At 33.9% G+C, this 17,549-nt stretch overlaps 1 protein-coding gene across 1 annotated transcript; it reads left to right on the forward strand.

The window, feature by feature from the left end:
- The first annotated feature begins 104 nt into the window (after positions 1-104).
- Positions 105-15,848, forward strand: LOC115451353 (protein cps3). Its single transcript, XM_037443957.1, has 10 exons — positions 105-340; positions 2,240-2,917; positions 2,999-3,062; positions 3,576-3,712; positions 5,597-5,672; positions 6,070-6,199; positions 7,810-7,875; positions 8,419-8,481; positions 9,174-9,221; positions 10,140-15,848. Exons 1-10 carry the CDS (start codon positions 322-324, stop codon positions 10,230-10,232), a joined length of 1,374 nt encoding a protein of 457 aa, XP_037299854.1. The 5' UTR covers positions 105-321; the 3' UTR covers positions 10,233-15,848.
- Positions 15,849-17,549: the final 1,701 nt, after the last annotated feature.

Consider the following 17,549-nt stretch of genomic DNA (forward strand, 5'->3'; position numbering starts at 1 on the left):
TATTTAAAATTTACAGATAAATTGTTGAGTTCGTGTTTATATACCAGTATACGCTATTACTTAGTTTCTGGCTAAAGGACATGTATCCACGGCAAGGAAAAAACATTGGAAGCCATTTTGTTTATTTCATTCAGTTTGTGTAATGGTGTATCTAGTTTATTGGTCTCTGATGGTGTAACACGCAGTCACATCAGTGCCCTTTTAATGAACCACTGAACTTGAAATCCTATGTCTGAATAAATCTTGACAAATCACTAAGATAGTGTGCCTGACAGTTTATATGTTTAAAAGCGCGAGTGACTATTTACGAAAGCATAATAAATGCAAACTTCGGAGATAGGTAAAGGTTTATAACTTTCTATTCTTTTGTTTTCATTAACTCAATAATAATTGTACTACTGGATATAAACGATATAGTATTCTAACCATATCATTGTATTTGAGTGTTGCCTTTATCGTGCTGTTGCTTAATTTTATTTCATAAGATTATTAAAATTGGCATGTAAGGAAAGAAGAGATTAGTAACTTTTACTATCTTTTTAATAGTGAATAATTATTATTATAAACGTTAAACTAATGTATAGTTTTCCATAATAATATAATACTAATTATTATAGCAATAATTACTAGAAGTTAAAAAGTATTCTACTTAAATAAATAAAGACGTGACACTATTTACTTGTGTAATCGACTTCTGTAAATAAATGTTGGTTATAAACAATTTTATTTTCATTGCCTAGGATTTGGTATGTCCTAATAGAATTTTAGGCTCAAAACTTGTACTAATTGTGTTAGTTTTTGTTTTGACTTGTTACAGAACCATTTTAAAGCGGAATACGTAATTATTTTTTTAAACTAATGTAAATATTTTTATACAGTTAATATACTTAAATAAATATGCGAGAAACTGAAAACTAGTTTTTTGTTATCGAAATTTGTTATACAAAATTTTTCACTTTTACCAAGGCGAAGGTATTGGGTATTACATAGCCTAAAACTGGTTTTGATGACAGTTAATATACCAAAATACTACACTAATGGAACATTGTGTAATTCATTCCCTATTATTCATTAATTGTTGCATATTTCCACCTATAACTTGTGCACCGCTTAGTAGGGAATAAAGATTTAGTAATTTGCTCAGGAAGGCACTTTAAATATCTTGAGTTAAAAACAAATAGATTGGGTTCAAAGAGAAAAATATATTTTATAATTTTTCGAAAAAACTTTAGTGTGCAAAATGAACCATAGCTACAAACTGAATCAATTTATTTTCTTTATTTAAATAAAACCTATAAATGTTTGAATGTGTTTGATACATTTACTAATTTTTATATTTTCTTTTCTCTTGCTGAATGGGGTTCACAAAAAAACATGTTTGGGTGTGCACTTATATTGCTTATGCAAATGGAAACCATGTAGCAAACGTTAGTGCCCAATTTATGAAAAACTAGCTTTTGCTCGCGGCTCCACCTGCGTGAAATTTTTCCAGAATAAAAGTCCCATTGTATATTTTCCCAGGATAGTAGCCTATAATCTTCCAAGGGTCTTAAACTATCTCCATATCAATTTCGTTTTGTTATACCATATTTATGTCATGTCCCATCTCCACGGGAATGCAATAAAAAATATCCTATGTCTGTTTCCTGGTTCTAAGCTACCTTCCTACCAAACTTCAGCCAAATCGATACAGCCATTCTTGAGTTATAAATAGTTATAACTTTATTTTATATACAGGGTTATTTTGAAACCGTTATTAAATGAAACTACTTACTCATCTTCACCTTTGCTGACATTGTGCCAACAATTACCATTAATAACGAATTTTTCACCAAAAATCCTATTTTTAGTTTTCAGATTTTTTGATCATTTTGTAGTTTAATGCGAATATGGCGTGAGCGTGAGCGCATTTCTGACTGAAAGTATGATATTGCCACTGCAACGAATTCTCTTAGAGTAGTAGTAGTGGCATTGGAGCGCATAAAATTAAAATTACTTTTTATTAATGTTTATTTTGTTCGAAACTTACACTTTTTTATTTTACATCTACAGATCAAGAAACTAATTGTTAAGTGTTATTTCCAAATAGATAAGTATGTGGATTCATTTAGCAACGCAATGTAAATTACCCTGTATATAGATTAGCTAATGTTGACAATAATAAGACCAAAATTATAGTATTTAAAAAAATATTTGATTGTATACAAAGGAAAGGATTGAAATAAAATATTTGTTACAGATAACAAAAATAATAAGACGCATCATGATGATGAGGCAATCAACTTTCGGCCTTCGCCGAACTTTAAACACATGAAAAAATATCTTAAATCTAAATTTGAAGAATCTAGTAATCCATCAACACCTAATGGTAATGATGATCAGCATTACAGCAACGATTCACAGGAAGAAGTTAACGGCAATCATGGAGATATTCATCCACCTTTGCCACCAAATCCACCCCCACCAGATAGTCCACCGACTTTTACATCAAAAAAAGAAGTAGAAGATGATGATGACGATGGTGATGATGAAGATTATAGTGAATTAGTAAATACGTCAGATATGTCGTACCATACTAGTAAATCTGAAGAGATGGTGACTGACATCAAAAATAGTCAGCCTAAGGAAGAAAAAGGAAAAGAGGGAGAGGAAATTATGTGCCGAAATTTTATACGCGGCACCTGTAATAGGGGCGCGTCGTGTATATTCGTCCACAAAGTGATATTATCACAGTTGGACAATGTCTACAAATTTTGTAATGATTTTCAAAACTCAGGTTGTAAAAGACGTAATTGTAGATTCGTTCACGCAACGGTATTCGAAAGGGAATCTTTTCGGAGAACAGCATATCTGCCGCCGCATGCTTTTAGTCACCTAAAAGAAAATAATAATATTCAGACGCCGACCCCAGCTGAAGGTAGACATACTATGATATTTTATTTAATAAGTTATGTATTTATTGATGACGTAAAACTCAAATCTTAATGACATATTACAGCTTCGCCCGTGAATACAATCCGGGCCCCCGACAGTCATCAACCGCCTCCTCCAAAACTTGACAAGTATGTTATACATCTTAAATATTCCATTTTTTTTAACCATCTTTCTAACTACAGATAATCTATACTATCTACATACTTCTACAGATAAACTACATACTCTTTATTTCGCTAAATTATTTTATTGAAAAGTGGTTAGAGTGCGCTCAACTATTACGTAACGCAATTTTTAACGATACGTAACACTCCAGTGACCATTTTTATCTTTAAGCCATCATTATGTTACGCTAAGTATTCCCCATAAATCATAAACGAAAAGGATTGCCAACATCAGGAGATTTTTAATTCCCCATTTTGTTTTTATTAAAATATAAAATAAAATAATGCTTTGTACGAGATCCTCCTCTCTCCCTCCCGTCTCGTAACGCATCGTAACTTTTTACAAAACCCCCATTATTGCGTTACATAATACTTGAACGCCCTATTCCCTAGGCACTTGTTTACGTTTCCCTAAACAACCTGACGGTAAAGACATTTGCGGCATATTTTATTAACTAATATACATTTCTGTTGTAGTGTCACGCCACTGCCTGTAATAACTTGTGCCCCAGCCGCGAGTGTTGACTCCAGGACCACGATCGGCGACGTGTTCCGCACAGTTAATGTGCCTGAAAGTAACCCTTTAAAGCGGGAATGGACAGATATGGATGACTGTAAATATCATTTAAACATATTTATTTTTTATATTTCATTGACTTGTTTAATGTACCAGCTTGTGAGCTTGTCCCTTGTAGGCAATCGCCTGCGCGTGCTTTTGTCGTTTACAATCCGTCGTCCGCATTAATAGTTCTGGCTCATCATTCAATTTGCTCAGAGCATAATACATTATGAGTCCACTCTATTGGACGCATTGTTACTATCTCACTAAGGTTAGTGATATTTCGATAGTCCGAACACCCCTTTCCTTCAGAATTCCTATTACTCGGTCGGTGGTGTGCATCCATAATAATTCTACTGTTAGTGGACCCACTTGCTTGATTATCACGTTGGGTTAAAAAAACAACCAAGGCCGTGTTCGTCACCACTTATAAACAGAGCCCGACAAGAATCATGTATGTATGTGCTGCTGGCTTTAATGGAAGGTAATGGGGATAAGTTCACAATTGTTTCTTCTGCGACATTAATAATGTAGCAATGCTAATAAATAACAATAATTATTAACATACAGTGTTATGATGTCTTTACCTGGATTTGTAACTAATTTAAATCTTAAGGTTTCTCTACGTTACCATAAGTATAATATTTTTATATTGCGCACTCAACATATTTTTAAGTTAGTGAATTATCGTACAACTGAATCTATTTCGTGAACTCTTCCCCGCGGACATTTTCAAGCTAAGTTTAAGTTGTTTCCGACAGCTCTCCCGCATCGGGTCTCTGGACTCTGCCGGGACAGTGTCGTCCGACACTCTTCCCGGTACTTTCGCTATTCGCTGTCACTTTATTTCCCCTTCTCTTATTTTTGGGTGTTTGAGGTCCTTTCGTGGAGCATTAGTTTCCGTAGCGGTGGGTCATCATCTCCTGTATGTCTACACCGAAGTTGTAGCGAAACGCAATCGCGCTGTACCATACATCACCACGTCACATGTCTCCAATCAAATTTCACAAAACTATATTCCATCTGTTATTTTAAGCGAACGCCTCAGCTTTATAACAAACAACACACTGAATGAGCGGTTGTCATCATGTATCGGTTTATTCTGTCCATATTATATACTTGGCTTGGGTCTTCGATACTGTATTATTTAAAACTGTTTTAATGACTCTCATAAGACAATCCTCATTAATCTAGTAATTAATTAATTAGGCTGTGTACCGCGTAGTTTTGGGTTCGATTCTCAGGACGCGTAACATAAATGCGTCTGAATATTGCGTTTTGAGTAAACACATCTGAGTTACTCGGGATTACAATTTGTGCCCGATATAGTGATAGGCGCGCCCGCTATTCTATCTTTAGACTGACGTGAGGCTATAAGCTCAGCGAAAACTGGATGCACCAGTTGCGCCTCTGCCCAACCCTCCGGGGATAAAGGCGTGAGCTTATGTGTCATTATTGTATGTATTATAAAAAATAAAAGTTGATTAAATAATAGTTAATGTCATCCATCAATGTTCGTTTATTAATAGCGAAGTATTTAAAGTGTATGTGTTTCATATTCTCATAACTCATTCCTTATCAAAAGCACTAGTATATTTGTTTTTATTTGATCGTTTATTGACAACAGTATTTAATAATATCCTGAAATCCGATTCCGTAAAACATTATGTTTGCTTATTATTATTTTTGAATATTCATGGAAGTTAATGTTTTGTGTATAAAATTTCAATACAGTTAAATTATGTTTTTGCTTCTACTTGGTGGATGAATCCTGGATCTTTGTGTTTTGTTGCTCCTGCGTTACTCGATATCTGATCACGCTGTCAGGACCACTGGTGGCGTGTGAGGATCGGCCATATTTGAACTATTGTAACAATAAATAATGCCTACAAACAAAAGCGAAGCGATTGTCAATATAGCTTGATGATTTTGTCTCCAGTCAGCAGCTCACCGCGCGACTTCGACTGCAGTGAACCGACTAAGAAATGCAAGCATTGCGATATTAATGAGTTCAGGTATTATTTGGTAAAGCCTAGCAATAGTTATTTAGAACTACGCGAAACAAGGTCTAGTACTTATCATATCATAATGTCTATTTTTATCTGCTTTTATTTGCAACCGACTATTATGCTTTTTATACCTATACATATTGTTGATATAATATAGAAATATTACTGTATGAAATTATAAATTGCATCAATACGTCTGGCATGTTGAAAAAGATGCATAATACTTATGTTATACTTATTCTAATGGTGGAGGCTGATAATGCTAAAGGCACTCCGATTCGCTGAGTCGAATATTTGACTATATAATACTATATTAATATGTACCTCGAATGTAATATTTTTATTGCGCAATCATTTTAAATATTTTACTAAAAATCTTTTTCTTAAAACATTTTTTTTACAGGTCGCAACTCATTATTACTAAAACGAAAAAACTTAGGCAAAACAATGAAGACTTGAACAACAAGATAACTTTAATTAACAGTAAGGCGCAGAGACTCTGGACGGTGTTAACATCGATTATAAAGTCAGCGGTAAGTATTTGCGTTTATAGAAACCGTTTCGTATGTATTATTCCCGCGGAACAATATGGCGTATTGTAGTAACTATGAACTTAATGACAATTACAGTCGCCTACACCTTAGCCGCACCACTTTGTAAAGCCATAAGATTTGCCGCGAAATAAACAGCGCAAGAGTAAAACTCTTAATAGCGCATTAAAGTTGCGAGTACAGTCTCGCGTGTATTTGTTATAATATGGATGGACAGCAGCGCTGAAAACGCGCGGTCAGTTAAAGGAACTCTCAAACCGTACTTCCATGAACTCTATAAGGACTTTGTGCGTAAATTATTTGTAGCTACACTGCTCATGATGATGGCGCGAAATGGACAGCTTTTGACATCATTAAGGGACCATTATAATTAATTATCATTTAAAACGGGGAACCTTGCGAAAGTGTGATTTAATATTCATTAAAAATTTCTAAAATACAAGAATCTATTTTGTAAGTCTTTACTTCTCGAAATTTTATATTGTATCAAACAAAACTATACCTATTATAATATATTTATTAGTACTCTATAGTGTAAACCACAGTAATGACATCACCCCGTTTTTTAACCTGTTACTAATGTATTGACTTGAGTTTATAGTAATGTGTTATACTGTTTCTACAGAAATTACTGGTTTATAATATTAGGTCCTTACGTATGAAATTGGCATTTTGTATAGGTGGAATACAAAGTAGATTTTTTTTGTAAAATATAATTAATCAAAGGATGCACTGTTGTTACCTATGCACTTTAGTCATCTCATAAGGAGTTAATTGCTCTCTTTCCTAAAAGTGTGGACGAAAATCAATAAGTTCTCTGTAGGTTGTTTGAACTGACACATCGGAGTTCAATTCTTTTCCTTGTAAAAAGTTATCCAAATAACAGGAAAAATGGTCATTTGTTGGAGCAATGTTCGGGAAGTACGGTGTATGTTGCAGACATTCCAATTGCAGCTCCTTTAGGTCAGCGGCCGTCAGTTCTGTAGTATGTTGTCTAGCGTTGTCCAGGACCCGCAGAGGCCTAAAGCAATTGACCAGCCTCGGTTGCTTAGCAGCAAGTTCCTTCATCATGCTTTGCAATCGCTGACAATAGATATCTACCGTAATCATTTGGAAAGATTTTAGAAAGTTGTAATTAACGATACTGCCACTAGCTCACCAAACGCTCACAAGTAATTTTTGGAACTAAAAAACGTACCGTTTTTTCTTTTGCGACACCAGCGCCATACACATCCTTAATTCTTCGAGCTGTTTCTGATGCCACGGTGAATCTCAAACTCGTAAATATAGCATAGCATATATAATCTGAACCGGGTTAATTTCCAAAGACTTTATACGAAGCGTTGCAGCACCGCACAGCAAAACTTTTACCGCATTAATGGCTACACGAGGCCTGTGACGCGTTTGTGTACTGAGGCCTTCAATGTGGCAACACAACGTATGGACCGAGTCTAATCAAACTCATATTTATAACACACTTCATTTGTCAACATACAAATTATGGAGACTAAACACGAAAGTATCAAATTATGTGAAAATTTAATTCAAATGTATGTTTACTAAATATTAAACTTTATTTCTTTTCTTTTTAGTCGCAAAAGTCAAAAATTCCTGGCAATGGCAGTAGCTTCTTGAATATTACTGAGGATACGAAACAGGTAATAATTGTATTTTTTTTAAATGATTGGAATATTTTATTTCCTTTCTTAAAAAAAATCACTGGCTGCATTGCCTCAAGCATAACATAGGTCATGGGTAAATAGTGTATTTGAATTCGACCTTTTTGATAAATAGAAAGATAGAGAGCAGTTGGAAATATAAGAAATATATTCTCATGACCTAAGTTATGCTTGAGGCAATGAAGTCTGTAATATTTTTTTTCAATATCACAAGATTCATTGCCTCAGCATCGCATTTAAGTGATTTGAGCTTGAACTTGTAGAATGGACTGAGCATTCCTTCATACTTCACAGCTGTCTAGTATTGCCACAGTGCCAGTGCCAGCCGAACGAATGAAAGCATTTGTTATGCGCAGAAATGACGACTACAATATCATTCAGACTGGAACACAACAGGGCACAATGCTTTACAATAAACTTAGCGGTAGAAATGTACTCCGCGGGTGTTCTACCTATCGACATTCTGAAATACGAGATGCCAACTGGTGAACACAATGCTAATAACATAAACTAACATTGCAGGTACTGAGAGAACAAGTCGCGATGCTTTCTTCGATGTCTGCCTTCAACGAAGACAATAACAAGGTAATTAGTATTAATAATAATTGTGTTTGTCGAAACTTCATTTGTAATTTTTTTTATGTTTCTAGTATTTTATTCTCAGTTTGTACTATTGTCTATTGAACCTTCTAAGAAACAAGATTAACTGAAACCTATAATGGTTTTGTTTAAATCATTGATATTATTGTCTGTATTCAAAGATTTTATAAAAGAAAACTGTGAACGTTAAAGTGTGTCTCCAAAACTTTTTGTACCTTTTACTGACCCATGTTAAACAGTTCATAGTTCAAACATCAATTTTGTGTTAGTAGTACATAATAATTTTTTAACGACTAAATTATTAAATCAACTTTTCTCCATATTATTGTTGCATTACATTACAGGAAATAAACAGATAAAAATAAGATCTCCATAGTAATTCATACTATGATTACCATTTTAATCTATAAAGGCAACTTACTAAGGCCACATTCTGAACACGTTCCGTTCTACAATTATTATATTTTGTCGAGTTAACCGCCATAATAACATATTCTGCAAATACTTCACAAAATACAATGCTTTAAAGTTTGGACAAGGATCTTATATTTTCAGTTATCGTATTTCGTTATAACCATAGTTATAACCCTTTGGTTACGATCCTTTACATTTTCTATCATTCATTTAGTTGTATTATTTGAAATTGTGCCAAAATGAATAATTAATCTACATTACAGGTATTAAGGGATCAAATCGCCATGCTATCGTCTACTGAAGAAAACAAGGTATTTATAAACTCATTCTTTTTTAGTGACACATTCGTTCATTCAGAATACGAAAAATAACGCGATGAGTATGATTCTTTGTTTGATAATAAAGCAAGTAGTGTGTAAGTAGACATGTAGTTATGGCAACATAATGAAACTATAACAAAACTGTGGCAATATAATAATTTGGAGATTTTTTGATGTTTATAATAGACCTCTCCAACCACTGAACAGATTTAAATATAGTTTGGTAAGTACACAGATACACTATGTTCTCGATTAATATAAAGACCGCGGATTTTTTAATCCGAGAGGTCTGCACGCGGACCAAGCTACGAGAATGAACAATATAGTACCAATTAAATATGAGCACAATTCTACGGCAATTTCAACACAACGTTCTTCGATGATTTACATTTTTTGCAAATATAGTTGGACTTTAATGTATAAACTGCTTTTCGGGTCATTACATATGCATAATACATATATCTCCCAATCTTTGCTAATGTGAAGAAATTAGATTTCATTTTGGAATTTGTAAAGCCGATGGGCGTGTGCGAGCTTTTTTTGTTGATTGCACTCATGTCTGCTGCTACGGGCATTTGTTGTGAGAAAAAGTTATGAATACATAAATAGAAACTATAAGAATTGAAGAAATATAAATGACTATTGAGTTATGAGCATTTTGAGCAACTTGGTTTATTTATCTAGAAATAGAAATTAGGAAGTAATATCTTCGCACGATATTTAGCCCAAATAAAACGCCAACAGCAGAAACGTCTTGCTACGTATTGCTATTGTGTACTCGAACGTTCTAAACGAACACTATTGGTCATAAGACATTATCATAGACGTGATAGCCTGAAACTAAAACCGACGGAAAAACCATTTAAAATTAGCCGAAACATTATACTAATTATATTTTGCTCGTTTCAGATTACAAATTCTGGGAACCCTGGCTTCCAGAGCTTCCTCACCAAGCTGTTAATCGGTTCGATAGACCCATTGCTTTCTCCCGACGCGTCCTGATGTAAGACATCCGATGTATCATTGAGTGTACATCCGAATACGCCTAGCACAAACAAGGAAAACAATATTACGCCAACAACAGTCGCCCCAATACCGACATCAAGTACGTGAGGTTTATGTGTTTACGAACAATTATTATCAGCAATAATTATTAACATTCACAAAAGTGCGTTTAGCTAGCATTGACCTTAAGACATTTTATTGTAATTCGTTGAACTTGCCGTTACGCAATTCTAAAACTATTATATTGAATTAAGACGAACATCAATAGTAATAAATATTTTATATTATTGACATATGTAGGCATTCGGTTGACTGTATATCATTCTTGAAATGAGTGAATTGTCTGTATTCAATATGAGACTGTCACAAGCACTGTAAGTAGTCCCATAGTGGACCGTAAAGCGATGTTTCATAAATATAAGCCATCAAGATAAAACTCTTAAATCGGCCTTAATGGTCTCATAATAAATACAGGGTGTTCCGAGTATAATGGATGACACCTAGGGAGTATATCAAGTGAGCGGACAGCGAAAAATATTGTGGTTCTGAAATTCGTTTATGTTCAGCCTATTTGTAGAGTCAGTAGATGTGACTGAACATGTGATATTTGCTAACATGGGTTTTAGTTAAAAAATTATGGTATTAAAGAATTCATATCAAATTCAAAGATTTTAACGAGCAAGTTATGATTTAAAATAAACCGCTTTCCAAAAAGCCTTTCTCCTTTCTTATAATCCTTCTTATCACCGTAGATTTTTATTTTAAACATTCTGAATCTTGAAATCTGATTTCTTGCGGAAGTTAAAAGGCATATTTGCTGAAACTGAAACGAATAGGCAGTATATGATCGATTTCACAGCATCACCTTTTTTTTCGCAGTCCGGTGCACCAGAAATACTTCCATTTATAATGATGCTTATGAGGCATTCAACGTGAAGCGAGCACGCAGAAAAATTTGATGTCTCAGATTTTCATAATATTTGATTATGTTATACCTGTATGTGTCCTCGATCCAGATACAAAATATTTTTAAAGTATAAAGTCTGGTTACCCAGTTAAAGGGCTTTGAAATTTTGACTGGCCGGCTGGTATACCCCTCTTCGAATCACATTATCAAGTTTAAGTAAAAGTAAAAGTTACAATATAATAAATAAAGCAGTATATTAAATACTTTATTTAATGAGCTTTTTTATTGTATGTTTGGAAAATGATTTTTTTTTTATTTATTTTTAAAGTTTCAAAACTTGAATTTCACAATGTTGGCATATTTATATATTTTTAATTTTTTGTTCTAAAAATAGCTGGTATTGTATATATAATCCCTGCGAAATTTCATAATAGGCTGAGAAGTCGTTTAGGAGCTAGACCGGTTACAGTTCCGAAGCGCGGCAATTTTTACTAGTTCGCACTTTCTGGCGCCTTAAATTGTGAATTTTTTTTTTCAAAAACAATTCCTTTTTCCAAAGATACAAAAAAAAATCTCATTTAAAAAAGTATTTATTTCATTGCTTTATTTACTTTATTGTAACTTTTAAAAACTTGATAATGGGATTCGAAGTGGGGTATACCAGCCAGCCAGTCAAAACTTCAAAGTCCTTTAACTCGCTAACCAGACTTTATACTTTAAAAATATTTTGTATGTGCATCAAGCGCACATACAGGTATAACATAATCAAATATTACAAAAATCTGAGACATAAAATGTTTGCGTGTCCGCTTCACGTGGACTGCCCCTTATTTAAGAGTCTTGTATTGTTTTTAGTTCAAAAAAAACTGTACGCTTTCAAAGGGTTTGTATTTATGGAACATTTTCTGCAGCCCACTGCGTCGTTCTGGATTGCCTTGGAGAAATATTTGTATAATTGACTTTAGATCACACAACATGGTATTTTAACATTGGCGCGTACTATGTTACACTGTATTGTCTCAGAACGTGTTCAGTGTGCGAACGAATTCGGCGACAGTGTAAAGTTAGCTCTGTGAAGTCCGTTTGTGATTTGGCGTATGTATGTCTGTCTGTAATCTGTATTAAATGAATTTGAATTTAATTGACGATAAAGAGTAATATGTGTATTGTGTTGTCCAGTAAATCGGCGAAGGAACCATGTGTATCGGCGAGGTAGTTATAATATTTCTCTGATATTTGCAGTAACATGACTCGTTACTGTGTGATCTGAAGTGCACGGATGGTATTTGGATTGTAAACTATATTACAAAATAATCGTTATGATAAAAGGGCTGTTAATTCTTATGAAGAGCAATATGACATATTATATTCTTTGTAGTTTTTTTTATATTTATTATATCATTTTGAATAAATAGGCAGATTCGGGTGGAAAACATTACAATTAATTAAATGTAATAGATGAGGAATGGCGACCAACACATTCGACAATAAAAATGAGGCGTGGCCAAATTATTTCCTCACGTGCCACCTCTGTTCGATATTCCATCCATCCCCGATAGAGATAATATTAAAACAACTTGGTGCTACACATGGTTTCTTCCTCGTCTATTTTTAATAGTTTGACGTATAGGAACTCTTTATTTGTGTAATATCTTGTAAGATAAAGCAATAAAGTTGTTTCCTACCAACATGCACGGTTAGCATTAATTTCACCGATCTCGTAGGCCAGCCACGTGGCCCTGACGTGTATTTTAAGCATCCTTTGAAGTGATATTTTGTAAAGATTTTGTGTCTATTTACTAAATTATGATATAACATGTTTATAATATTATTATGGGTATACCTAATATATTGTGGTGACAAAATGATTTACATAATTTATACATTTTATAGATATTCAAAAATCAAAACCTTGTTGACGGATAACCTATTTGCTATACAGCGGATAAACAAGTAGTTAGTTCTTCAGATAAGTCCAATACATGTTGGGCGCCGTCCATACATTACGTAACACGAATTTCTCACGTGGCCACATTTGTGGAACCACCATCGGTGTGAGGTTATACATAACCAGAAATAGAATATATTTTGAAGTTATTTTGTTTAAAATTATTATTCTATGTATTAATTTAATGAACACTTTGTCAAGTGCCGTCATGAAAGTTATGACCATCGGCCCTGTCACGTAATGTCACTTCGTTGACTTCCTCCCTTTTTAAAGTGTGACGTAATTTGTGGATGGTGTCTTGGTTTGAATTCAGTTTAATATCTCAATATGTAGTCATTATTATTTCTCACGACTTGTAGTAGGTATTCAATTACTAACAATTATAATATAAACGTATATCCTGGTTCATAATTAATATTCACAAAGGCAATCAAGGGAATGTAGAAATTATAATAGATATGAGCAAAACATTTGCAGTGAGATCTAATGTTATTATTAAAGACTTTTAGTACATTACAAAATGTATGCTGAGTGTTTCTGTTCAGCGACTTTCTGTCAAACAAAACGCAAAAATGTTACCAATATGGCCATCACTATTCATAATTAAATATTATGTACTGTACTGTAATATATTTTATGCCCTACTTGATAACTGTGTTAAAAATGACCACTAAACAGTAATTTTGGAATTAAATCAATATTTTTCGCGTTGTTGGACTACTAACGCCTTTGTTGCCGTTATGTATGTTTAATTACGAATCGGGATGAAGTACAGAATACATGTCCAGCTGAGGTGGCCTTCAAGTACTTGTGATCTAACGGCGTAGCGTATCGAAGCTCTGGACTATGCGTGAAACATTACAGACGTCTGGGCAGTAGAGGTTTGTAGATCAGTTTTGACTAGAGATAATATATCGATTTACAATTTGAATAATAATAAGTTTCCGCATAATCTTGTTCGACTTACTGGATAGCAGTATTATCTGTTTTTACAATTTCTTATACATTAACAGTCTTACTTATAAACTTGTTTTAGCGTTAAGAGGTGGTTAAGAATTGCTTAAACAGCTGTCAAAAACATCACCGGCTCCTAGTTTAAACCTAATTAAGAGGCAAGATGGCGGGTTTTGAGTTACAGCTGATTTTTTATAAGTAAGACTGTATGTTTTCAACCGTTCTGTCAAATGTTTTTTTCCATGCGCGGTGTTGTTGTAGTTGAGTTTCTGTTGCAATGTACAATGTTAGACTGGAAAGAAGAGCCAATGGCTATATTCTTCATATCGAACCACAGCTTGGATTTTGTCAGCTCGTAATAGTCGTCTCTTCAGCTTTAATTTAAATTCGAGATTAAAATACATATGCACTTAGCAAGTAAAAACACGGTATTTTGGGTAGACAGGTATTGAATACAATGATTATAATTGATTTAAATATTTTAATAATGTGTATTGTCATTCAAATATTTTTATAACAATGCTATAAATGTTATTGTGGATATCCGATAGCTCATTATGACAAAACCCCCCGGGGTGGCCTTGTATTTTATAATTAGGTTACACATTGACTGCGTGGCACCCACCTGCTGAGTTTGCAAGTAAGCTCATACGCCAGGCTTGTGTCAAGGAAGCCTTATGTCTTATAAAAAAATGAAGGCGCGGTAGTGGATTCGAATATTCCGCTCTTTGGCGCGACAATGAATGTGTATTAGTATGGTATATGATAGTTTTATTGTGACGCGTATTTTAGATGTTTCTAGGATATTTAAAGACTTGCACAAAATGGACATAAAACTAGTTTTCGGATTAAATCGCGGTTTTTTATATCTAGTTTTCCTACGTTTCGAATACTTTGCAGACTTAATGGTCTCGGGGTGGACTGAAGGCTGCAATATCTGAAAACTGGTTTTATTTCGACGTCTAACATTTGCGTAAATATAAGAAATCACATGAATGTAATCACATAGTGTAATGAATTGAAATTATACGCAATAGTGTGATTCGACCGCAACATATTGGAAGTTTCCATAAAATACCTTGATCAACTTACATAATCTTATGTATTTATTTTATAGTGTATATTTGTGCAAAGTTTCGAGCTATAGATTCGACGTGCAGTTTTATACCTCTCTCACCATTTAATCTAATTTCCAATGATTATTTTTAGAGCGTGCTTCCGTTACAACCGAAATACACCAGATTTTAATGTAATATGAATTGCTAGTAGTTTTGACCAGGCGTTATGATGCTGGCGCCACACTTAATATTTAATTTGACTGCGGACACACTTGTGTTTATGAGTGCACAATGTCAGTTGCGCTTTACTACTTAAGTGATGAGGCATGAGGAGGGTTGCTCCGGTGCAGTTGGCACCGAAGTCAACGCGTCCGTGTCTTGTATGTAAATAAATGTCGTAGTGCCCGTTATATCAGTAAACAAATATTGCCAAAACTATCGTATAAAATAGCGTTACTACTACCCTAGAATAAATCGAATGAATTCACCAAGTGCCTGAGGCCGTTGTCAATGCTGTTTTAAAATATCGAATAATCTGGTAATAATTATTATTATGAATACGATTCATTTTGTTCAGTGTGGCCCTAGCATCTGCCGGGACACGATAACTTTATAATACTTAATATATTCTGCGTGAAATTAGTTGATCTAAAAGGTTTTACTCTGTATGAGTTGCTTGTTGGTTATACAATAATAATATGACGAATATAACGATTAATGATTAACAATAAAATTGTACAAAACAAGTTTGAGTTTTTCAATTTCAACATCCCACATCATAAGTATATTTTATATTGGATGAATTTCTTACGCTCCACTTTAAATTCAGTGACACGGCTTTTATATGTTCTGCTGCCCAATAGGCGTCCTGATATTTAGAATACTCTCATTTCCATTACTGTAACAATATTCATCAACCTCAATCCCTTCCGTGACCATGAAGGCTGCAGTCTTCAAACCTCGGGAGAAAAATTAAAATATAAAAAAACACGATAAATTTAAAAGCAAACAGATTAGTAGAGGATCCGATATAACATCGACCTTCACCGATCTGTTAAATGGATAAAAATTATTTGATAGGTAATTTAAAATGATAAAAAACATGGGTTGCCTGATAAAATCTTGGCCAGGCTATATTTAATTAAAAATTGTAAAATGTTTTTTTTTTAATTTCACCATTGAGTTTTACGAAAAATTTAACACTAACGGTAAGTACACAGCCTATACGATATGCAAACGGAGGGGTTGCCTATTCTTTTCCTGGCATAACGTTTGGGTTGCCAGTTGTAAACAGGTATTTCGCTCGTAGTTATTTTCACCTATTTGTTTAATCTATTAACCAAACATAAAAATAAGCGCTGTTTTATTGTGAATACGATGATATAGAGTTGCCCGTAAAAAGTCTGTCCTGAATGACGGTTGCCGAATTTTAAAAAGTTAAATTTTAAAGCGACTGAGGACGTACAACAGAGGTCCGAGTCTAGTTTCCCGTGCGGTAGACAAAATTAGTTCATGCAATGGAAAAAGATAGACATAATGTGCCACTGTGATATGAATAAAAACTTGTAACATTCTTGTTTCTATTTCTGCGAGGATTCGCGATTCCGCTCTTTTCACAGGCTTAAAAAAGGAGGGTTTCAATTCAACTGTACTTTTTTATTTTTTAAGTACACAGAACTTTTGATTAGGTGAACCGATTTTGATGATTATTTTTTTATTTGTAGCTGGCGATTCCCGTGTGATCTCATATACATTTCATTATTATTGGACCCTTGACTTCGGAGATACATCAGAAAACTTATATTGTTGCCGTCAACTATGATGTCAACGTAGACATATTTTTACTAACAAAAAAAAACTTTTTTACAAAATATACCGTCTTTAAAATCGCAATGTTACCCCTAGGAAGATAGTGTGCCACGCATTGTTTCTTAGATGTCATTGGTCGCTAGCAACGGCGCATTTCGTTTCTATATATTATTTTGAACCAGACTTGATTAAGTTAAAGACTTCATGGAGAATAAAGTACAAGTTCCAAAAGTCCGAAATTAAGGGTGTCTTCCTAAAATCGATATTATTTGTAGTCTGAATTGTAGGACGCTTATTTAACTAAAATAAATAATTTATACTGCCCCCTAACGCCCGCCTTCTATCACCTAAAGACTCCTATTATTCTCGTCTTACAAAATATACTGGCCATACCGTGATGGAATTTTCCCGTTGTCCTCAGTCCACAGGGCGGTTGGTTTAGACTTTAGAGTATATGGATGAATTAAGTAGTTATGTGAATCAGTTTTGCCGACATATTATTTAGGACCGTTCAGATAATTGAGTATTCTTAGTTACTAAGTAAAATATTAAAAATTAATTAAAAATAATTATTTCCCTTATCGTTGCTTGACCTATACTCAAACATATGATGGAGCAAGTTCGGTTCACGGTTAAGA

The sequence above is a fragment of the Manduca sexta genome, chromosome 27 (assembly GCF_014839805.1).
Source record: "Manduca sexta isolate Smith_Timp_Sample1 chromosome 27, JHU_Msex_v1.0, whole genome shotgun sequence".
In the NCBI taxonomy this organism is placed as follows: Eukaryota; Metazoa; Arthropoda; class Insecta; order Lepidoptera; family Sphingidae; genus Manduca; species Manduca sexta.

Excerpts from the sequence above, each read along its gene's own strand:
- LOC115451353 (XM_037443957.1), top strand. Across the intron at positions 2,918-2,998 it reads GACGCCGACCCCAGCTGAAG|CTTCGCCCGTGAATACAATC; the intron begins GTAGACATACTA and ends GACATATTACAG. Across the intron at positions 5,673-6,069 it reads TGCGATATTAATGAGTTCAG|GTCGCAACTCATTATTACTA; the intron begins GTATTATTTGGT and ends TTTTTTTTACAG.